This window comes from Paroedura picta, chromosome 11, assembly GCF_049243985.1.
Source record: "Paroedura picta isolate Pp20150507F chromosome 11, Ppicta_v3.0, whole genome shotgun sequence".
In the NCBI taxonomy this organism is placed as follows: domain Eukaryota; kingdom Metazoa; phylum Chordata; class Lepidosauria; order Squamata; family Gekkonidae; genus Paroedura; species Paroedura picta.
The window spans coordinates 14,634,095-14,657,513 of NC_135379.1; the positions used below are offsets into that span (position 1 = coordinate 14,634,095).

General features: G+C 44.1%; 1 protein-coding gene across 5 annotated transcripts in view; it reads right to left on the reverse strand.

Annotated features, from left to right (window-relative positions):
- The window catches only part of MYO3A (myosin IIIA), a 134,717-nt gene that overhangs the window by 43,413 nt on the left and 67,885 nt on the right, over positions 1-23,419 (reverse strand). For all 5 annotated transcript variants that reach the window (XM_077303418.1, XM_077303417.1, XM_077303421.1 and 2 more), the window contains 12 exons: positions 15,296-15,395; positions 14,973-15,089; positions 13,631-13,735; positions 13,456-13,539; positions 12,177-12,379; positions 11,453-11,551; positions 11,162-11,276; positions 9,572-9,698; positions 6,632-6,842; positions 4,655-4,802; positions 1,535-1,688; positions 687-775 (listed from right to left, as the gene is read on the reverse strand). In XM_077303418.1, the coding sequence (XP_077159533.1) occupies positions 687-775; positions 1,535-1,688; positions 4,655-4,802; positions 6,632-6,842; positions 9,572-9,698; positions 11,162-11,276; positions 11,453-11,551; positions 12,177-12,379; positions 13,456-13,539; positions 13,631-13,735; positions 14,973-15,089; positions 15,296-15,395 (1,552 nt within the window). The remainder of the gene's footprint in view (positions 1-686; positions 776-1,534; positions 1,689-4,654; positions 4,803-6,631; positions 6,843-9,571; positions 9,699-11,161; positions 11,277-11,452; positions 11,552-12,176; positions 12,380-13,455; positions 13,540-13,630; positions 13,736-14,972; positions 15,090-15,295; positions 15,396-23,419) is intronic.

Sequence of the window (23,419 nt, forward strand, 5' to 3'; positions counted from 1 at the left end):
TGATCATGAACTGCCTCCTACTAGCCTTTCCTGAAAAACTGCATTTTCAGGACCTTAGCTCCCTTCAGCCGAAGGATCCCATGTGTGCCTTGGCCCCAGAATATGCTAGCTAAAGCTCCAGCTCCCTGGTTCCCCTCTGCTGACAGCTTCGCACTGCCTGTGTGCTGTTCTAAGTCCTGGGGTGGTCCCCTCATGGCCCAATGGTCCTCTTCTAGCCTCTTCTGGCCATGTTTACATTTACTTGAGCCAAGAGGATTGCCATGTCAACTCTTAATACTTATAGACCTTCTTCCCCTTGCCATGAGTAGGCTTAGCTCGTTGGTGAGGGGAAGGAAGTGTTCCAGACTATTTCCAGACTCGCTGCTTACGAAGGTGTTGAAGAACAATGAGAATGTCCTGACAGCTTGCTTTTAAGTTATGGTGCTGGAGGAAAAAAAAATAATTTGGCATATCATCAAACAATATAAATCAATAATGGGGAGCAGTGATTTTATTTACTGCAAATTTTAATTATTGCAAGTTATTACAGATTGGGAATGATTAACATTTCTGACTCCACAATTTTTTTTAAAAGTCCTCCAGTTCTGGATTTGTGCAGAATATTACCAGTAGTTGGCCCATCTTTTATGAAAAATATCCAATTTTGATAATATTTGTAACATGGTGTAGAATTTTTTTTTTTTTACCTTTCCAGCATAATGGTAAATCCCAAATGTCAAGTCTACTCTCTTTGGCCTCCAGAAATATTTTGACTTCAAGTTGTCTTCAAATTTTTCTGTAAGGAAACACATGGATTATGTTCTAAACATGATACCATAAAGATACGTATTTCTGGTATTTTTGCATTATTTTTGTATTATTTATGTATTATTATTATTGTATTATTTATGCCAATAGTTACTCCCTCCTCCATTCTTTCCCAACCAGCAAAAAGCTACACACAAAGATGTTCTCACTAAAACTTAATCTATCTCATAGGATTTTGACGCTTCCCCAACTGACTCTAGAAAGTTTGCCCCAAATATCCCAGGGTAAAAAAGTATCAAAACAGACCTATGTTTTATGGCTCCCTTTTACCATTCTTCTGAACACTTTTTATGGGCAAAAATATTAATTGCAGAGATGTGATGTGCGTACCTTAGAGACCTGAATACAGGCACACTGAAAACATAAGTAAATATACTCTTGAACAAGAAATGCATTGCAGTTTCTCAGTCTTCGTTTAAGTACAAATTGGCAAGGGTCACTTTAAGATATTTTCTACCTCCAAGCTATGCTATAATCATTACCCGCTAAGTACCACCCGCCATGTAAGATCCAAGAACCACTGCTAACCAACTGAGCAAGCAGTTGTGGTTCCAGGAAGCATCATCACAATGGTCATGGTTTGAAGAGGCTGCATTCGTTCCCATGCCCTCAATGGCGGTGAGCAAGCCAAGCCTTTATGGCACCCTAATAACCTGCTTGCACCCCTTCCAGCAGTCACCTTGGGGCCTCTGCCAGGGAAGCTGCTCTGAAATTGCCTATAACTTACCTACAAGTGTTTGATCAGTGGCTCGAGGAAAACGGCTTTCCTCATCAAGGAGAGACAATAATCCCATTGGTTTCTGGAGGAACATATCCAATAAAGGCCTGTTGTCTTCATACTCAATAACTCGTGCATCAACACCTTCATACAGGTATTCATTCTAGAGCAGATGACAAAACTTGCATGAGCTTGAATAAACCTGAATGTGAGACAGTGGCTGGATCAATGTGTAGAAGCTGGGGGAGGACTGGCCTTTCCCATTCACTTGCCCATATCCCAGGACATGCCACACGAACATGCCTAGAGGGCCACACTGGATGCCACAGCCATTGCAGTTGGTCCAGTTAACATCACACACATATAGCTGTAACTAGCCAATGTCAAAGGAGTTATTTATAACAGCTTTCAGACCGGTAAGTCTTTTGCAAAAAAAAAAAAAAAAATCCCCAAGGACTAAAGACCAACAGTGGAATCTTAAACAGAGTTACACCATTCTAAGCCTAGTGACATCAATGGATTTTGAAGGTGGCTCTGTGCATGTATGCATCTATGGGTGTCGACAGTCCACTGCTGCTGCTGATCTAACCAAGAGGGGCCCATCCGATCTCCTGCACCCCGACCTCAACCAAAGACCGGGTAGAAGGGCTCCATCTTACAGGCGCTGCGGAACTCAGAAAACTCTTGCAGGGCCCTCAGTTCTTCCAGGAACTCATTCCACCAGGTTGGGGCCAGGACAGGAAAAGCCCTGTCCCTGGTTGAGACTAGGCAAACCACCCGGGGCTGGGTACCACCAGCAAGTTGGTACCCGCAAAGCATAGGGCTCTGTAGGGGTCATAGGGCTACAGGCGGTCCCTCAGATATGTGGGTCCCAAACTGTGAAAGGTCTTAAAGGTCAAAACAAAAGCCTTGAACCTGATCCATGCCACAGCTGGCAACCAATGCAGCTGCTTCTGCACCAGTTGGATGTGAGCCCTCCAGGGTGTTCCTGTGAGGACTCTAGCAGATGCAATCTGTACCAGCTGAAATTTCCAGGTCAGAGACAAGGGTAGGCCAGTGTAGAGCGAGTTACAGAAGTCAATTCTGGAGGTGACCGTTGCTTGGATCACCATGGCCAGGTGCTCTGAGGACCTTTTCACCCTTTTAATAAAGTCTTGAAATTTTTTGCTAAATGCATCTAATTTATCATTCATTTCAGAAATAAAACCATATCACACGGTCAAAGTAAATTGCTACCCCTTCCCGTTCCACTGCCAAAGAAAATTCACGGTATCGTTACGAAGACACTTCCCCAAAACTGCTTGGTATAAGCTCAATTTTTCTTATTTTATTTTATTTGTTCTTGAACCATAAATTACACAGTGCACCTTTTTCCTCCTCGAAACAACAGTGCATCTGCATCAAACCTATTATCACAGTGTTTTGTTGCTTGGAGACTGTAAATGGAAAACCTAATGCATTTGTTCTTTTCCAGTGGACATTTAAATTGCGGAAAGCAATCAAAGAGCTGAACACAGCATATATATAAACAAAAGAGGGGCTTTTGGGAGGTCCTCTTTTGGCTCTTCAAAAAGAAGCTGCAAGTGACCTATCTCAAATGAAATTCTGTGTTCGGAAGGGTCAGGCTATTTTTATATAGATTTAAGGGAGATCAGTCAACCAGACAAATTTCAGTATATTAATTTTCTAGATTAATTGACTAAATCTGCATGTGTTTGCATATAAAACCCAGTCGTTCCAATGAAAAAATGCTGTATTACAGCAGGCATTATCTGTACAAAGCAACCCCCTCTTCTCTCTTACACAGGGAGGAATGCTTCCTAAAGTAGCTTTTGCTACGTGAGGTTTGCAGAGATGTTAAAAGAAATCAATTTATTTCAATGGGCTTCAGTCTCAGTGTAAGTTTTCACTGATGGAAGGAGGCCTATATTCATCAATTACCTTCAACCCACTGCAGAACTCCAAATTGTCCCTTGTCCCCTCAGGACCAGTATTTCAGGAAGCATTTGGGGCTGGAGTGGGAAGGGGGGAGGTGAGGGGGTCCTGTTCCGCTGATGGAAGCCCCTCCTCTTAGCAGAGACAGGATGAATCTCTTGCTTTGCTCAGTTTTAATTCTTGTTACATTTGTAGTTTTAGGCTGGAAACCTAAAATTTTATTCAGAGTATGTTGTATATAATGTATTTTAATTATATATATTGATACAAACACGCAAATAAATGGGGTTGGAATCTATATATAGTTAACACCTAGTTGTCTCCCTATTTATGGCCACACCCACCCAGCTGTCCATCTATCCAGGTATTGTTCCACCCCATATCATCCTGAATTTTAGAGCGAACTCAACACCGACAATAGACATTCTACAATTGTATTGTTGCTATTTTTAATCTGTCACCATTTATTGAAATTAGTTTGAAGTGTAATTTTCATCTATTGTAATTTGTATTTTATATCTCGTACACCGCCCTGTCGGCCTGGAGGATCTTTGTCCATGGGGTCGTGATGGGTCGGACATGACTTAGCACCTAACAACAACAACAACAACAAAAATACCGCCCTGAGCCAACTCTCTGGAAGGGCAGTCTAAACAACTAATAAACTAAACTAAACGTGCGCCACACCCATCCACGCGCTGAATTATTCAAGAGGCCTTTTTTGCATTGGTAACAGACTTGTATTGCAACAAAATGAGCAAAGGGTTAGGTACTGTGGTCTATACTACTGGGTGTAGCTTGTACGGCCAGTTCCTGTAAGTAGCATCTAACCAGGTAATATTTGTATTTGTTGCATCATGTTAATATCTATCTATCTATCTATCTATCTATCTATCTATCTATCTATCTATCTATCTATCTATCTATCTATCTATCTATCTATCTACCTACCTACCTACCTACCTACCTACCTACCTACCTACCTACCTACCTACCTACCTACCAATCATTTTTAGTTCCACTCTCAGATTTCTGGATGGTTCCAGATGTTTGCAACCCAAATCCTACTGACTTGTTCACCGCACATCCCACCCTGCTGATTGTACTGATGCATTCTGGGTCCTCCAGTGAGAAAGGCAGGCCATATAAATACTACGCGTACGTTTAAACAGCCACACTAGAGATCATGCCCACCTGTTCCCATGCAAAGACGTGCTGATTGAAGTAGAACTGGATCTGCTCATTGGCAATGTTGATGCAGAGCTGCTCAAAAGAATTTTTCTTGAAGTTTTCAAAGCCAAAGATGTCAAGAATCCCAATGTTCAGTCCCTCATCGCCTCCGCTGAAAAGGCACAGCATGCATATTATGTTTCTCCCAGAGTTATTTCACATCAGTTTCAACAGCACAGCTGTTTTTTCAACTATGCCCCTAATGCAGGGGTAGTCAACCTGTGGTCCTCCAGATGTTCATGGACTACAATTCCCATGAGCCCCTGCCAGCGTTTGCTGCCGTTTGCTGGCAGGGGCTCATGGGAATTGTAGTCCCTGAAAATCTGGAGGACCACAGGTTGACTACCCCTGCCCTAATGCACTTGGGCCAACCCTCGCGGGATGACATCAGGGCAGAGTCTGCACTTACTTTGTTTATTCCATTGTCAATCCTGTTGCATTCAGATCGATTTGAACTCGAGTCTTCCTCCCCCCACCATTGAAACAGGAAAGTGTTCTGCATGTGGTTAGGGAGGCTCAGAAGAGGGGGGGGAGGCAAATGGAGACTCTTTCTTTGTTTTCTTGAAGGGGGGGGGAGAGGATCCAAGAAGTCAGAGGAGGGAGGAAAAAATCCTTTCTTTTCTTGAAGGGGGGAGGGGAGGATCAAAGAAAGCAGAAAAAAAATCCAAGGCCGACAGAAGTTGAGAGAAATTAGGGGCTTCTCCTTTAAGGCAAGTTTGTCACATGACCACCTGTGGCTAATCATGGGTTCTCTACCACGGAGGAGAGCCCAGATTCAAAACAATGCAATTTTAAAATATATTGAGCATTAAAAGCATTCTAAGATATTGCACAATAAAGGTAGGGTCACTCCGGATCAATCCTTCTTGCTGCAGAAGGAAAATTTAAATTGCCCCAAATCAAAACGGAAGAGGGCAGGGACTGAATCGACCTGGGGTTGGAATAAAAGCTCCGTGCAGTTTACACCCAGGAAAAGACTGGGACTGTTCTGGCCCAGTCTGGGAGAAGGACAGCTTCAAATATATTATCCTGTAAAGGGAGTGAGTTAAAGGCTGGAAGAAGAACTGCAAGGATCTGGTCTGTCAGTAGAATGGTTCCAGGGTATGTCGCCCTTGCTCCCGGGCAATGTATTCACACAACAGAGAAATATTTGCATACTAATTTGAATTGCAATTTGTTAATTTGAATTGCAAATCTGATGTTACACAAACATATTGCCTCACAGCAACTAACCTTGACAGAATCAGGGACAAACGGCTCTTATGTTGCAGGACTGGCCTTGTCCTAGGCTGTAAAGGCATCACTTGGGATAGAAAGGTCTGAACAGAAATTAGGCCAATGTGTTCTACTTCCCCAATCAAAGTGGAAGAAATACTGTTTTACTGTCAACTGTTTTACCTCAGATATTACTTTTCTGAGGGGGAAAGATGTTACACAGAAACTATGTTTAAATTCAATAATTCATGACTGGCTTTTTTTTAATGCTGAAAAAGCATGTTTTAATGGCTGAAAAACCGCCCAGAGCTGTAAAGAATGGGCAGTATAAAAATCCAAATAAATAAATAAATACAGTTTACTTTCCCAATGGATCTGTACAAGATTTGGGAGCTGTACTCCAGTGTCCAGATCACAGTTCTCAAAAGTATGCTTAAAGTATTTTATAAGTGGAGTAAACTTGGGTGCAGTAACTTGGCCATTCAAAACAAACACATTCCTTTAATATCTTTGCATGTCATCTTTCTTTCTTCCACTATTGAATGCCAGAAAGATTCAGAACTGGAACTGATGGGCAGATTTCCCTAATGTCCCTCATTATGAATGGGAAGATATTATTATTTCTAGAACTTCCCTGTGCCAGTAACTCAAGTTACAATGAGTTTTCATTGGCTAACCTGTGCCCCAAATTGTTGGCCTGCCAATACTTTAAAGCAAAAACCTTACCTTAACCCCGTATCTGGCTTGAGCAGCACGTTGATACGATTGACTATCCAGCTGAAGAGACGCCCGTAGAGGGCTTTGGCGGTGGCATCCCTTACGTCTGTGGCCTTTTCCATCGTATTGGGGCGTATGATGGTTTCCCCTCGGGTCACCACACAATGCGAGGTGAGAGCGTCTTGCAGTTCATCCGCCTGAATGCACAGCAAGGACGCAGCTGGAAAACAAAGAAGCGACCCCACGTTCGGATCTCACTCCAGTTCCTTAAGGAAAGAAGCAATTCCTACGGACGAGGCTTCATAAGGTTGTGCTATGCTTCAACGCCGTGGGTCAGGGTGAACAAAATCAGGGGGCACAAATAGTACTTGGGTTTTTAGTACACCTTCTTGTGCTGACACTACATGCCACAGCAAGAGGGACGTTCTCTAACTGGCCACAGGATGTGCAGACAAAAATTTACCAATGAACTGAATGATTGCCACTTATAGGATTACCCCACAGAAATTCAAAGGCAGGAGTCCCCGTGCAGCTCTAGAATGGATGTGCCATCCGGTACTAGAAATCTAAGATGTTCTGAAATACAATCCTTACAATAAAATCAGAGTCCAGTAGCACCTTTAAGACCAACAAAGGTTTATTCAAGGCGTGAGCTTTCGAGTGCAAGCACCCTTCGTCAGACACCCTTTTTCTGACGAAAGGTGCTTGCACTCGACAGTTCACGCCTTGAATAAATCTTTGTTGACCTTAAAGGTGCTACAGGACTCTGATTTTATTGTGCTACTTCAGACCAACACGGCTACCCATTTGAATCAATCCTTACAAGAGGATAGCTATTCATGGGTCCCTCTGCCAGCATGGATGCAGTTGGCAGTGAATGTAAGAATCAATGCAGAATAAGATTTTAAAAAAATATATGGATTTAGAATATTTATATGCTGCCTAAAGAGCCTCTTGTGGCGCAGAGTGGTAAGGCAGCCGTCTGAAAGCTTTGCCCATGAGGCTGGGAGTTCAATCCCAGCAGCCGGCTCAAGGTTGACTCAGCCTTCCATCCTTCCGAGGTCGGTAAAATGAGTACCCAGCTTGCTGGGGGGTAAACGGTAATGACTGGGGAAGGCACTGGCAAACCACCCCGTATTGAGTCTGCCATGAAAACGCCGGAGGGCGTCACCCCAAGGGTCAGATATGACTCGGTGCTTGCACAGGGGATACCTTTACCTTTACCTTTATATGCTGCCTTGCCAGACAACCTGCTTAAGGCAGCTCCTACTATAAAATATATAAAACCCACAAAGCATCATAAAAATAAGATTTAAAAAACAAAACAAAAACCCAGCCGGGGCATAAAACAGAATATAATTGGTAGCAGCCTACAATGATCCTTGTATGTGATCCATGGAGGTCTGCCAACAACTGGATTAGACAGGGTTTCGGTAGCTAGAAGGCGATGTTGCCTGTTGGCTAAAGACTGTCTGATGTTAGTAATGGGTTTAAACTTCAAGTACAACGATATAGGCTAGATATCAGGAAAAAAATGTTCACAGTCAGAGTAGTTCAGCAGTGGAATAGGCTGCCTAAGGAGGTGGTGAGCTCCCCCTCACTGGCAGTCTTCAAGCAAAGGTTGGATACACACTTTTCTTGGATGCTTTAGGATGCTTAGGGCTGATCCTGCGTTGAGCAGGGGGTTGGACTAGATGGCCTGTATGGCCCCTTCCAACTCTATGGTTCTATGATTCTGTGATTCTATGTCAGGAGCAGCCATTTGACCGGTCCTGCCTGCTGATACTGCCTGCCAATGCTATTCACACGAGGGGGGTTTTAGCAGATGCACAGTAAGAGTCAATGTAAAGTTTCAAAGCTACGTCAGAGCATATGACTCAAGCAACAGTCACAACCACAATAAGAGAAAGAGAAAACCTATCCCAAGGCTACTGTTGATGTTACTAAAATTATTACAGAATAAAATAAAGGGTTCTTCATTCTTGTTTGTTTATTATCACGTAGGATCCAACCAGAATGGTTTCTAGGCATGTCCCTTTTTTCAAATGGAAATTTTCTTCAATGGTTGTCCTTTAAATGTAAATATCATGAAAATCCAAATTGGGAAATTCAACCTCTATTGAATAATATAGTGTTTATATCTATATATTATATCTATATAGAAATTGTGTTTCTTCTAATAGCACCCCACAGCACTCTACAAGCTGCACAGCATCTCATGAAAGGTCGGAGTGACCTTGTCACCCATGGGCTAGCAAGATGACCACAGCCAACCAAGAGGTGACCACAGCCAATCTCATAAATATTGGGAAATTCACATATTTCCCAATATTTATTCCCCCCCTCCACCTTTAAACTGTTAGAAAGCCAGGACAGCTTAGAATGTCCAAGGTGGGACATTCAAAACATTTGCTTTATTATTCAAATACGCACTTTGTCAAAGTAACCTTAACTCTGTGGGCACAACACATTCAGTGTATTTGGCATTTATTTTATCATCATTTGGTTCCAGCTGAAATTGAGGTTTCTGACTGTTGGTTTTTAATGCTAAGGAAAATATTGGGGAGGTCCCATCACAGATCTCCCACTTGAGGTATGCTTCAGCCTTCAGTCTTTGTTCTGCAATTGCCTAATTTCAGACAGGGAGGGATATAGAAAGGCTTCCCCTTGAAAGAAAATGTCAAGGTTTTGGGGACCAGGACAGAGACCTCACAAATTGAACTCCAATAGTTGGATTTTAAGGCAGGTTCCTATCTGCTGAACATCAGCAGGTGGAGAGCCAGAAGCAAGGACATACAAAGATCTGCTGGATCCAGGCTGTTTGGCGTTTCACAGGCCATGACCCACAATTTCTTGGACATGCAGATAACTCCACGGTTCATAATTAACTAGACAGTTCATTTAAGCACACGAGGCATTTAATTATGTGTAAAAGGACAGGAAACTCACAGTTCTCAAGAGGCGTAGGATTGGAAATGATGCTCTTGTCAATCATGTGCTCAGTTACCACTGATGAGAATTCAATGTTACCAACATTTAAAATGGCAGCAAGTATGCTGTACACGCTCCCTAGTTCCTGAAAGACAGGTGCACAAAAAATAAGGCAATTATACTCTTGTAATAGGTGCCTCAGGCTGCAAGCAGCATTATAACCCTTCCTCATTTCAATATTGAAAGCGGGAGCCGGGAATCAGCATTTTACTACTGGGCTGCATCCAATTTGCTACAAACTCCCTTTTTACAGTACGCTTCGAATGAGAAAATATTTAGATGGAAGATGACATGATTGAAAGCCATGACCATACGGAACACTGAAGGGACTCCCAGGCTGAGCTGTAGAATAAATGCAACAGATTCAGGTGTCTCAACCCTGTCTAGGTAAATGGTCCAGGTTAACTCAGAAGCTAATGCCACTTTGTTACTCCTAGAGAACTATTCACAGCTTTAGAATCTTTATTATTTAATAGCCAGGGAGACAGGACTAATGACTCCAAAGACATTACACCATCTAAGCCAGGCTTTCTCAACCAAGGTCTCATGAAACCCTGGGTTTTTTTGACAGCCCTGGAAGGGTTTTCCCATATCGGCGGGAGTTAATAAATTTGTATTTGTTAAATTTGTTCAACATTTGTCAGGTGATATGATCATATGGACCCCCCCTCTGAAAGTGGCCAGTCATTAGCCTGGAGGGTGTGAGGGTCAGAACAGCTTTATTAGTGCCATGGCGAGCCCAAGGTCGCCCAGCTGGCTGCATGTGGTGGGAGTGCAGAATCAAACCCGGCTTGCCAGATTAGAACTCCGCACTCCTAATCACTACACCAAACTGGCTCTGATGAGGACTTGAAAGAACGTGAGTTCTTAGGACTACACAGTAGGTCCATTCCCATGATATTTATTTGATGGGAATTTGTAAAAAAGAAAAGAAAGATATTTACAGTGGGAGTGGCAGATTTCTCTATTGCATTTTTATCGCAGAGCTGTATTCAGTTCTGTCTTCTGCCATTTTATCGTCATGAAAGCTCATGAGGAATGTGAGGCTGAGAGAGGGGGTGTCTGGGCAAGGTCATGCAGAGAGCTTATGGCTGAGAGTTGAGTCTGGAAATCCAATGGCTGTACCATCACTGGGTGCTGTGCTGTTTACACGGGGGTTGGGGGGTGGGGGAATGTAAGAATAACTTCACAGGCTGAATGCAGGCACATGTGGTGAGACCAGCCAAACACTGTAATACATCTAGGCTGGGATTGGGGCTTCAAAACAAACAAAAAAGGAAAGGAAAGGAAATATCACAATGTACAAAGTTATAAAATTATTCTGGGCATTTCTGAAAAGATTGTGTTGACTTTTGTTATGACCCTTGGTTACATGCCCTGGAGCTGACATTTTTCATGCCCTTTTCCAGTAAGTGTTAAATATGGCTACATCTGTCCAGTATGTTTATTCCCAGCAGCACTTTCCCTCCACTTTCTGCTTGCTCCTTTCATTGCAAATACATGACGACCCTTTTTATTGAAGTAGAAGCTACAAATGCCAGAACTCACCTCCATCGTAAAGCCAATCACTTTGAAGCACTGCTCAATTAATTCAAATTGGGACTTATAGAAACTATTGTTCATGAAATCTTGCACCATTCTAAGCAGATCGTTCTGCAGGTACCTAAAGGGACGGAGGGAGCAAGAAAGTGAAAATTCAAAGCAGGCGCAGAACAAATCTTTAGTCCACGGTGTAAAAGGTTCATTCTAGGCAAGAGATCCCAATTATATATTGACTTGGGTTCATGTGAAAACACTCAACAGGACAGCAACAGAAACACAATAGAAACAGAATGTTACCTGGGAGGCTTATTTTCTGGTAATTTATAATGTGCTAGTTTCTTCTTCTCGGCCAAACCAGCATAGATGTAGTAAAAAATATGGAAGTTCTTTTCACCACTGAAATAACAAAAAGTTAATCTGGCAGGTACTACAATGAAATCAAAACAGTACCAAGGACGTCCAGTCCCTACTGCTGTGATACTATTCAGCAGGGCGTTAGTGCTGATATTTGCTTGCATGGCAAAATGTATGGCTTATCTACATGAATTAATAAGCACTCAGCAGGGCTGTCCTAAACAGAGCTACACCCTTCTTTGCCAACTGACTTGATACCTATACGAGATAAGAGAGCAACACTATGCTTCCCCAGAACACTGTCTCACTTCTGGACACACATCAAATAAAACATCTGGGTAGAGCTCATAAGTAGAAATTCAGATGCAGTCCAACTGAGGGGGTCATTCACTCACTGAAAATCCAGTAAATTATCAACTCAGCTGGACTACATCTGAATTTCTACTTAGAAACCCTAAACAAATGTAGATACCTGGTGGGTCCATATGTGAGACAGGCTTATGCACAACAACTTTACATAACTTCTGTAACTAATATGTAGATGTCTAGCAGCCCAAGAAGCAGAATAGGCAGACATAGTCCCGTCCTCCCCCCCCCCACCATTTACCTTGTACCGCCCATCCTCTCTCTTCTTTGGAAGTGACCCACTGTTCCCCCTTTTACTTACACAGCCTGATGGATGACTCTGGACTTTTCTAGGAGATACTCTGAAATCTGAGCGCTCACAACAGTTCCGCTGGAAGCGAACTTCATTTCTAGATACTTCCCAAATCGGCTGGAATTGTCATTAATTATAGTGCCCGCATTTCCAAAAGCCTCCACAAGATTGTTGACTTGAAGAATCTTTTCTTGAAGTGTCCTGTTATTAGCCTACATTAAAAAAGCCAGAAGCTTTCAAAAAATGCAGTTTTATATATTGTTACATTTATTTGCCACCCTCTTTCCAAGGATTCAGGGTGGCTCACAACAATATAAATTATACAGGTAAAATAAAATACGAGCTTAGGAATTTGAATTAATAGATTTTAAAATGTTAGAATCAGACATTAAACACTGAATTGCCTGATTATCTTACTTACAAGCCCTGATTAAAGTCCCACAGAACTCTGATTTCATTCAGTAGACCAGGGGTGAGCAACTGTGGCCCTCCAGATGTTCATGGACTACAATTCCCATGAGCTCTACCAGCATTGGCTGGCAGGGGCTCGTGGGAATTGTAGTCCATGAACATCAGGAGGGCCACAGTTGCCCACCCCTGCAGTAGACTGTACCAACAGGCTGGAGGTAGGACCGAAAAAGCCCTGGCCCTGGTTGAGGCAAGTATGATGTCCTTGGGACTAGGGATACTGAGCAGATTTCAGTTACCAGATTTTAAAGATCTTTGGAGAACATACAGGGAAAAGTGGTCCTGCAAATACAAACGTTTCTCAGAATTGCTTGGATAAAATCATTCTTTTTCAGTGCAATACACTTGTGACCATTTTCTTAGTCAGGGATCACAATAACCTCTCTCATGACAAACTATAGAAAGCATGAGAAGTTCACAATTATTTGAATCCTCCTCTGCCCACAGAACACAGTGACCCATCTCATTCAGGGGTCTCATATGTCGAAGGACATACCCATCTATATTATGTTATCCAGCTGGTGTCCTGGCTTCTGGACTGTACATGATGGATTAGTGGAGAGATCCACCCTGTCTGCGCATAGGCAATAGAGCTTTCCTAGAAATCTGGGAGGCGTGAAGCTTGTGTAGCAAAAGATGCCACTCTGTAATTTCAGTCTGGCCTGCTGAAATTGTGCCTCTGAGTAGGCATCTGACCTGGAGTTTCCTTAGCACCAGTCATGACTGCCAGTGATACCATTACTTTGAACTGGAGAAGGATAAGTGGAGGCAAAAGGAAAATCTAAAACAGAGCTAGGAGCAGTCTTTGTCTAAAACATACCCTCCCAAGAATAGTAAGCTGCTGAACCAGAAGATGGGCACTCTGGGTCTTCCCTGCTCCGCTTTCTCCAGAAATGACAATACACTGAAGGCAAGAACAGAAGAGAGTCCACGATAAGCATCGTTCTACACAGAAGAGAAATATCAAAGTGGACTTCCCAGATCAGCGCCAGTACCTGATCTGAGTTGTAGGTGACCATGGACTGGTATGCAATGTCAGCCACAGCAAAAATATGAGGGGGATTGGCTGTCCGTTTGGCCCCGATGTACAGCTTGGAATGCTGAAGAAGAGAGCACAGAAAGATTATTTGTATCATTCCTTTATGTCATACCGTTGTGTTTTCTTGTGTTTCTAACCATATTTGACTAGTTTTAGCCTAGTAAGGTCATACCAGTGGCTAGGCAGTGTTGATCCTAGACAAAACAGCGCCCCATGTAAGGGGGTTCCTTCTTCCTTTTTGTTCACCACTGAACCCTTCATTTTGAATGGCCTTTGTAGCCCTTGTCACAGCTTTGACGGCTGAGTGACACGCATGACTTACCCTACAGTCTATAATGGTGCTCAGGCCAGAATGTCAGTAAATGTCAACCAAGATCCTTCCAGTTTGGTGTAGTGGTTAGGAGTGCGTACTTCTAATCTGGCATGCCGGGTTCGATTCTGCACTCCCCCACATGCTGCCAGCTGGGTGACCTTGGGATCGCCACAGCATTGATAAAACTGTTCTGACCGGGCAGTGATATCAGGGCTCTCTCAGCCTCACCCACCCCACAGGGTGCCTGTTGTGGGGAGAGGAATGGGAAGGCAACTGTAAGCCGCTTTGAGCCTCCTTCGGGTAGGGAAAAGCGGCATATAAGAACCAACTCTTCTTCTTCTTCTTCCGTTTTAAGGGTAACTGAAATGCCCTAATATCAAGAAATGGAACTCTGCACGGTGTGGGTAAGTAGTAAATATGTTTATTTATTTATTTATAATTGGATTTATATACCACCATTCGCCAAAAGGTCTCACGGCGGTTCACAATCCTAACCCTGACTAAATAAAGGCGTAAGGGCTTTGGGGGAGGAGTTAGGGCGGGCTCTGTCCGGGATAAGGAAGGGTGCCGATTGGCCCCTTCCTCTGGACAGACCATCGGCGGGGCCAATTGGCAGGCGCTTTGCGCCTGCCAATTGGCCTCTCCGATTCCCGCCTTGGCGAAAAGGGAGCAACTGCGAGCCGCGCGTACCACGGCTCGCAGTTGCTCCCTTGCCAGCGGCTTGACGCCATCTAAATCCACTGAGTTTACTAGACATAGCAGTTGGGATGGTCCTGTAACGCAGGCTTCTACACTTGCATCAAATATGGTTGGGCCAAGCCCATCAGGATCCAGTGAACCAAACAGCCAGGTCTTTTGAGATAAGGATGGGCTATGACACTAGTGACTTTGTGCAGCTAGAGAAGTATTGCTGCTTTACTCCTATGTGACTATGGTACAGGTACCTGCTAAAACATAACGTGTAGAAAAAAATTAATTTTCACACCTTTGTTGAATAAAGGTCTAAGTTTCGGAAAGGATTGATCGCAATGAGAATATCTCCCACGTAGGCATATATCTGGTTCCTGGAGTAGTTCTTTTGCAGTTGCTCTGTTACCGTGTTCTATTTTTTTGGAAACAAAGAGGGAAGAATTTCCTGTTATTCGAAATTTTGACAGTATGAAGGACCTCCTGCATGCCATGAACGGGAAAGGTCATCTTGAAGGCTTTCAGTTGACTTGATCTGATATTGGTCTTGGTACCTTCAGCTTCCAAGCTGAAGACATCTTACACCAGAGATAGGCAACCATTTTGGGTCAGGTGCCTTACCTCATCTAGTACTTCCAACATGGCCAAATCATCCACATCTTCTTGATTTGCCACAGGAGGTCTGTTATAATTCCCCTTCTTGGTATGAATACGCTCAAATCTGCAATAAACAAACAAACAAAAATGGAGAGGGAAAGAAAGAAGGGAAGCTTTTCCCACAGTAAGAAATCCCCAAGGGCTTATAATTCCCAGAGGTCGATGCAAGCCCCAAGAGATAACAGTCTTAAAGGAATCACCACACTGTTTCAACTCAATCCAAAATGGGGGTAGCTAAACAAAAGGAAAAAGACAGGGGATTGGAATTTTAAAATTTATTTACTTCATTTATACCCCACCACCACCAAAGAGGAACCAAAGTGACTTACATTATTTTGGCTTTCACTGTATCCTCATAGCAACCCTGTGAGGTAGGTTAGGTTAAGAGTATGTGAACAGCCCAAGATCATTCAAGAAGCTTGTGTGGCAAAATGGGGATTTTAACCTGGGCCCCCCAGATCCTAGTCCAACACTCTAGTCTAACTGCTACGCAACACAGCTACACACATTCTGATTCCACAGCCAAGTATCCTTTGCACATGGATGTATGGCTTTCACCATTCTAGAGCTATTTAGTGATGCACGGCAGCCATGTAACTGCTATATGGCCCAATGGTGACCAGTATAGAAAAGACAATTAGAGGGTCAATGAGGAATAGTAAAGACAGAGACTCCTGGGATAGCCTCGTCTCCCAATAGTACCATCGTCCCAGATAGTTGACCAAGAGTAGTAGCTTCTTGCTCTGAACCCCTGACGTCTAGGGGACTAAAACAATTGCTCTTTAGCACTGATGGCTTAGCAGGAAGCTGTTCTTCTATCCCTGGATGGGGAAAGAGGCCTTCTTGCCTCACTTCTCCTTAAGTAAGAATTGGGATTTGTATGTGTGTACTAATTGGGCTTTGGGCTATGCATTTTATGCCATACCCCAACCCTTCCTTTATTCCCCAGACCAGGTTACTTAAAGACAGTTGGGAAGAGACCATGTGGTCGAATGGTTAAAGTGTTAAGCTAGGTCTTTGAAGGCCTGACTTCAAAGGCCTAATCTGTCTCATAGAGTAGATGAAGAGGAGAGAATCAAATATACTGTCCTGAGCTCCTTGGATGAAGGACAAGACAAACATGTGATGGATCTATGCCCTCCCCCGCAAGACTCCTGAAGGTGATTAGTTAGGATGGAGGGAGGACTGTTACTCTGACCTGAATGAATGTCGCTCCCCAGACTCTCAAAGGGATCAGAGTCCTTAAAAGCTTGTAGAATCTGGGACAGAGGGAGGAGGACTGAAAGCAATGCAGGCCAGAGATGTAAACCACAACTGCAGACCAGGGCCATCAGAACAGCGTTAGAGGGCCCCGACAAAGCAGTGCACTACACAACCACTTACAGGAATAAAAATGTAAATTATCGATAAGATTAAGCTTATATTTATCAATGCCGCCAACAAAATCAGGGTTAAATGTTTTAAAACATGCTGTACAGCAAAGATTGATCAAGACAGCCTGTCCATTCATATATCATAAAGTATCAACATATACATTATTATCATTATCATTATCATTATTATTTTCAAATTTTTATACTGCCACTCCCAGAAACACCGGCTTGTGGCAGTTTACATTAATCTAAAAATCCATAAGATAATCAAAACCTCAGGAAAAACCCATGATGGCAGCAAAAACAAAAACAGGATGAAACCACTAGACCGTATTCCTTCCGGCCCCCAGAATTAGCAGTTGCAAATTCCCCAGAGTGCAGCTGCAGACATGTCCTGGCGGCTATAAGAGACCCACACAGGGAGGGAGCAGGTCTTCCTAGCCCGGCCTCAACCAAATGCCTGGCGGAAGAGCTCCGTCTTGCAGGCCCTGCGGAATGTTGAAAGCTCTGACAGGGCCCTTAGCTCTCCCGGGAACACAATCCACCAGGTTGGTGCCAGGACCAAAAAGAGTTAGATTACATAGATTAGCATGGGGTCCCTATACTCGTGGAGCCCCCGGACAACTACCCAACATGCCCATGCATTGAGACAGCCCTACAACAGACTCTCAGTCCCCCACACACACTTGCAGATGCTAGAGGCTGAAGCAAGCCAAACTAGGGTTGCCAACACTGAACCAGGAAATCCCTCAGATTTTGGGATGGAGCTGGGGGAGGATGAAGTGCGGAGAGAGGGAGGCATTCACGGGGTTGTGATGCCCCAGAGTCCACCCTCCTAATCTGGCATTTTCTCCAGAGAAACTGATATCTGTAGCCTGAAGCACAGGTGCAATTTTGGAAGCAAGCAGTGCAGGCCCTGTTTTTCTTTTTCTTCTCAATTGCCTTTAGTGTCCCACGGTTCCTAATGGGCAGCTGGGTGATTTTTTGGAATCTTTTGCATATATTTTTTTCAGAGGTTTCCACGAGTATGCAGGAATCTGTACCTTGTCCCCAGGTGGCATAATTTCTCTGCTCCTCTGATCCACGCAACCGTCAGGTTCACAATTAGAAGGCATAATGTACCTCCTAAGGAGTTCCAGTACGGCTCCCGGGCAGCTCAGGACATGGGCCTTTCTTTCTCCCCTTCCCGCCTGTGGTCAGCAAACTGGCCAGCACAGACTGCCACACCAGAATCTCATAATCCTAAAGGATTTAGGGTAGTTTACATGCTATTTTTGCCTGCAGTTAACACAGGCTAATCACATATCCCTTCAAGAGCCTGGTGCACACCACGTTACCACTTGTGTCTAGGTCACATAGTAAAATTGACCTACAGTAAAAATTACTACAGTGTCTTTTTGGGGGAGGGGGGTGTTCTTAAACAGCTTGTGAGAAAAACACTCGAGACAGACCCACTTAAATCCGAGAATGAACATCATCTTGATGGGTATCCCTCCCACTCCTTGTTGGATACCCCATTTGGCTTGCTTGCTGGTCTGATCAATTGGGAGCCCTACTGTTGTCTTTCCGTACACACCCCTTTCAGTTAGTTCCTAGTCCTTCAATTTTGCAAGGGCAAAATCTAACACACATTCACACCAATAGCGTGAGAAAGGCTGCAGGGCTATTTCCATCTCATGTAAAGGTCACGGATTATGGCACAGGCTGGAAAAGCTCTGCATCCGAAGTACGTCTTCACGGACACTGTAAAGCAGGGGTAGTCCAACTGCGGCCCTCCAGATGTCCATGGACTACAATTCCCATGAACCCCTGCCAGCGTTTGCAAACGCTGGCAGGGGTTCATGGGAATTGTAGTCCATGGACATCTGGAGGGCTGCAGTTGGACTACCCCTGCTGTAAAGTATTTGTATAGGGCTGTGGGTGATCTGTAAGGGCAAATGATGCCTGCCCTTCAAACAAATCTATATTTTGGAGACAATTTGTATGGCAAAGCAATGCAGGAAGGTCGTCTTCTTTTCTACGCTTGCCCGACCAACTGGGTGACCTTGAAGAAATCTGCATATGTCCACCATCCAGGAATGACAGATTTATGAATTGACACTCTCACTGTCTGCTTTCTTCATCACCCAAGGAAAAGTCAAAGACCTTGCGTCAAATCAACTTTCCCCACATCTGGTGCTAAATCATTACATTCTAGGGGATTCCTGCCATGCTACTGCATACAGGGACGTGGTGTTCCTAGGATAATCACGTGAAGCCCACAGGTTTTGTATATGATCCAGTTCAGAAGAAGGGAAAGAAGCCAAGACTCTTCAGCTGCTTCCACACGGCAAGAACACCGCCTGCTGTTTTCATAGCTGTTGCAAATGCAACGGCATGCACACTGGCAGGGGGGCTTCCCATGGGGGGGGGGTCCTACATAATTTCCTGCCATCAGCTCTTCATAGATGCTATTTTCCCTGCAACTGGAAGTCTTTCCAAGGGCTTTTTGAAAAGTACGGTTTAAAAAAAAATGACTCCAGCTGTCTGGTGCGGAAAACACACAGAGCTGATGGCAGCAAAACCGCATCAGTCGGGGCGGGAGCTTTGAGAATGAACACCTTCCCATACAGACTGTGCGATAAGGGGATCGGACACGCCTCTTTCCAATAAGATAATCATGAAGCAGGGCTCAGAAAGAGCATGCAGAGTATGTGGGAAACATGCAAAGAAGACAGTTAAAAGATGACATTGTTTGGATGCCCCTCCTTGAAAATGAAGCCATTTGGAAACAGCCAAAGAGAATCCCCTACATTTTCTTGGCCTGTATTTTCTTTCTAGAACTTTAGAAGGCTGGATCCTCTTCCTTCATTGGTCGTGCTTTCCTCCAGCTCCAGTTCCTTCCCCCAAGCTCTTTGCCCAGCACCCTCACCAGCAGTTCTTCTCAGCCTCTTGATACAGATACAAATGCCTTTATTGGCATAATGAGCAATGCAAGTAAGGAAATAAAAAGTAATAAAATTAAAACTCAAACAAGGTTACTCAGTTTCGTTAAAAACAAGGAACTGATTCTAAAAGCCTGGCCTAAAGATGCTGCAATACGGGAGATTCGAGCAGGATTCCTTGCAGGCAATTAATGTATTGACTATTACAGTTTCGACAAAATGGAATTGAAAGGAGGACAGAATGTCAGATATTACATAGCGGTATAAAGAAAACTTGAGTCCAGGGAAGGGTCCTCGTAGCAAAGTGCCATCGCTAGCATCAAAGATCAGCCCTGAGTTCCTTTCCTTGCTACGCCTGTTGGCCCTTCTCTTCTCGTCACACAGCAACATAAAGAACCTTTTGAGGGAACTCTACCAAGTCTCTACGAGGATTGGTTTATGGAAGCCCTGATAGTCTCTGCCATGCAATCCGCATGGCAAAGACAGATGTGAGCACGGCTCAAAAGCATTCTGCCGGCTTTATTGTCAAAGGGCACGGATGCCTTCAAGGGAAGCTGCACTGCTTTGCTGCCTTAGCCCCAAGAGAATGCCTCTCAGTTGACGTTAGTGGATGAAGTCCTTTGTACCATTCTACTCCTGGGCATTGTCAGCACATCATATCCACAGATTCTCCAGCCCCATTTCATTCTATGAAACAAATCCTAATATTTGCATCGGATCTCCAGCTTCACCACCATGCACAGCCTCAAAGGGTTGACGACAACCTGGGTTGACGACAAGATGACTCAAGACGATCCTTCTCTCCGCTCAGTTCCTCCCCTCCCCACCTCCTTTCCGTCAAAGCAAAGCGAGGCTGCCAGAGCTCTTTTAGACACGATTGTCAAGTGCAGAGAAGTGATTTTCGACGGCTTCCAGAATAACCTGAAAAACGGCACGATTCACTATGAGGTAGGCCAAGAGAGTGGCTGGCCCAATATTACGCAGTAAGTTTCATGATCCAGAGCCCAGTTATCATTACCTGGTCATGACTGGGTCTCCTTAGATGACCTTCAACCAGATGTGAGCTGTGCACTGCCTTCTGGGAAACTGTGTAATGTGTGGGTCCTTGTTCGGATTGGGACTGCCCCACTGCATTGTTTGGCTAGCCTAGAGCAATGCAGAATCTGCATCCCTGCAATCATTTTGGATAGGGAAAACAGCACGGGGGGAGGCTCAGGAAGCCTTGTTTTGCAATCCCAATCCAGATGGAGCCCCCTCTGTGCTTAAACTGAGTCCCAAATTGTTTACTTCTAACTGAAATTCCCTGTGGCAGACCCAGACATGACCCAAGAACATTTAACAATAGTTAGGTAGGGGTTTGGACCAGGGCATGCCCTGTCCTGGTCTGAAAACCTAACTTCACACACTATCCTGGTTTGGCACCCTTGTAAATTTTCATTGAACAACATGCTTTCTCTGTGCTATAGCATTTCCCAGGTCTTCCTGTGAGTTCCATCCAAAGGCCTGCATGGCTGGCTTTGTGTTTCTGTGTGTGTGTGTGTTTCACTGTCAGGGGGAGAAATCATTGTTGCAAAACCTAAATGGATGAGGTACCAAACCACAAGCTTTGCTACACTTCTTCCTGGATTGGCAAACACAAGTAAGCAGATGAGACAACAGGAGACAAGCTGATCTTGCCAGATAATGCTTGATGGAATAGCCCCTGCTTGAGTGTCACTTTGAGTCACCTAATTGCTATGCACTGGAGCATGTGAGGGCAGGCAAAACGCTTCTCTATGGGTGATTTGTGGATAAAGGAATAAAAGGCAGCATTCTGAAACGCACGGGGACCTTTTGGGGACACACTGAACATCAAAAGAACAGGCTTTGCATGGCAAGCACTACCTGAACACCGATACAAAAGAAAACCAGCAGGTGTTTCTGCTGGAATTACAACCTCAGTTCAAAGAAGAGAGGGACAAGCAGTTCTCTTCTGCACATGGAACCCAGAGAGGGGGGAGAACAAATTAGGCAGTGTGGTACAGATGTGGACTTCTGTGCCAAGAGGAAATACAGGGCCACCCCAAGCATAGACTGAAGGCCACAGTTCTGTGTCAGAGTGGGGGGGGGGCAGTAGTCAGCGAGTTCAGCTTTAGCCCTTGAGGGTGTGAAAAATGACCTCAAAGTGTCTGGAGAAATCAAATGCCAAAAGTAGTTTACAGAAGCAGAATTCGAGAAACAGAGCAAGGGAGATTTCCTGGTTGGATGCGAGTCCACATTCCTCCCCATGCCTAGCATAGTTACACACATAAGCAAAGATGCACAGATGTCAAATTTGGAGTGCAGAGCAAGCTTTCACAGCTTGCCACCACCAGTGCTGGAGGGACAGGGACTGCACAAGCTTTAAAGCCCTGTCTTTTCCTAAAGATCCCTGAATACGTGGCCATTTTGGTAGGAGGAAGGTAGTCAGCTTACTGGTATCAGTCGCTTTAATTTCCAAGGAATCTTAAATTGGAATGGGAGGCCAGAGAGCATGCATCTCAGCAACAACCATTTCAAAACTGTTTTTTAAAAGCCTGCAGAATGGAAAAGGGTGACTGTTTTTGCTCCTCTCTAGTGCAGTCGCTTGCAATGTCCAATCAGGTTCGGTCAGAGGTTTATAGCCTGTGGCCGAAGGTCATTACAATTTGTCCAATAAGCGCTCCTCATACTTGCACAATTACACACACCATTCATAACTGTGCCTTTGTTCTTTGTAAAATCTGTTCTTTGTAATGTAGCATTCTAACGGGGCGTGGATTTTAGGCTTCATCATACATTTCTTTATGATGCTGCCAATACTATTGCTAGTTTGACTCCAGGAGACCAGATCTCCCAATGAAAGGCCTTCTGGGTTCCTTCTCCATTGCCCACCCACTTGTCAGGTGGCGGCAGGGGAGGGGGGAAAGTAGTGTTATGCCAGAGGTGCGATGTTAATTCTGGTGAATATCCATTCTAGGATTTGAACAAAACTCGATGGTAAAGCTAAAACCTAGAGTGTCACGTTCATGTCATGTCACTTCTGGCTATTCACTGAAATGACTCTGCACCCCCAATCCCTCCCTTTTCCACCAATTGCTGGTGGCACCTTAGTCCTACTGCTAGTGCTACGACATTAAATAGGGCAGAGGGATTGTGGAAAAATGTATTCTGTAATATTTTCTCATTGGTAATCTGTTTGAAAAAAATGAAACACCCCTGAATCCTGGAGGAAAGACAGATATTTAAATCTTCTGTAACCCCAAAATAGCAACAGGCAGAGGGTATTGTTTAGAAAGGCCTTCAAGCGCGCTGCTCACATGAACTTGACTGACTAGCTTGAACTCCTGCCTTAAGCGCTCGGCTTGCTCCCCATCACCCGGCCAATGACCCAGCGTGGCCTTCTTTCCGCGAGGAGTTCTATATCCCAGGCCCTGACAGACCTTAAAGGGTTTTTCCGCCACGCTAGCCAGAGATTTCATTTCTGGGAAGGCACAGAATCATCCTTATGAGATGAATTGCAGAGTATAAAAAGAACACAGCATATCCCCCCCTCCCCCTGATCTTACTGGCAGACTGCAAAAAGACATTAAGCTGCCACAAATATCAATAGGGGAAAAAATGCTCCAGATTTTAATAAGATTTCTCTATGCAGCTCATTTGCTATGGGGGAAAAGTGACACTAACAATTGATAATGTCAACAACAACAACAAAAAAACCACCCTCACTTGTAAATCCTATTTTTCATTTTTTAAAGGATCTATTATATTTTACCTTGAAGCAAGGCAGAATA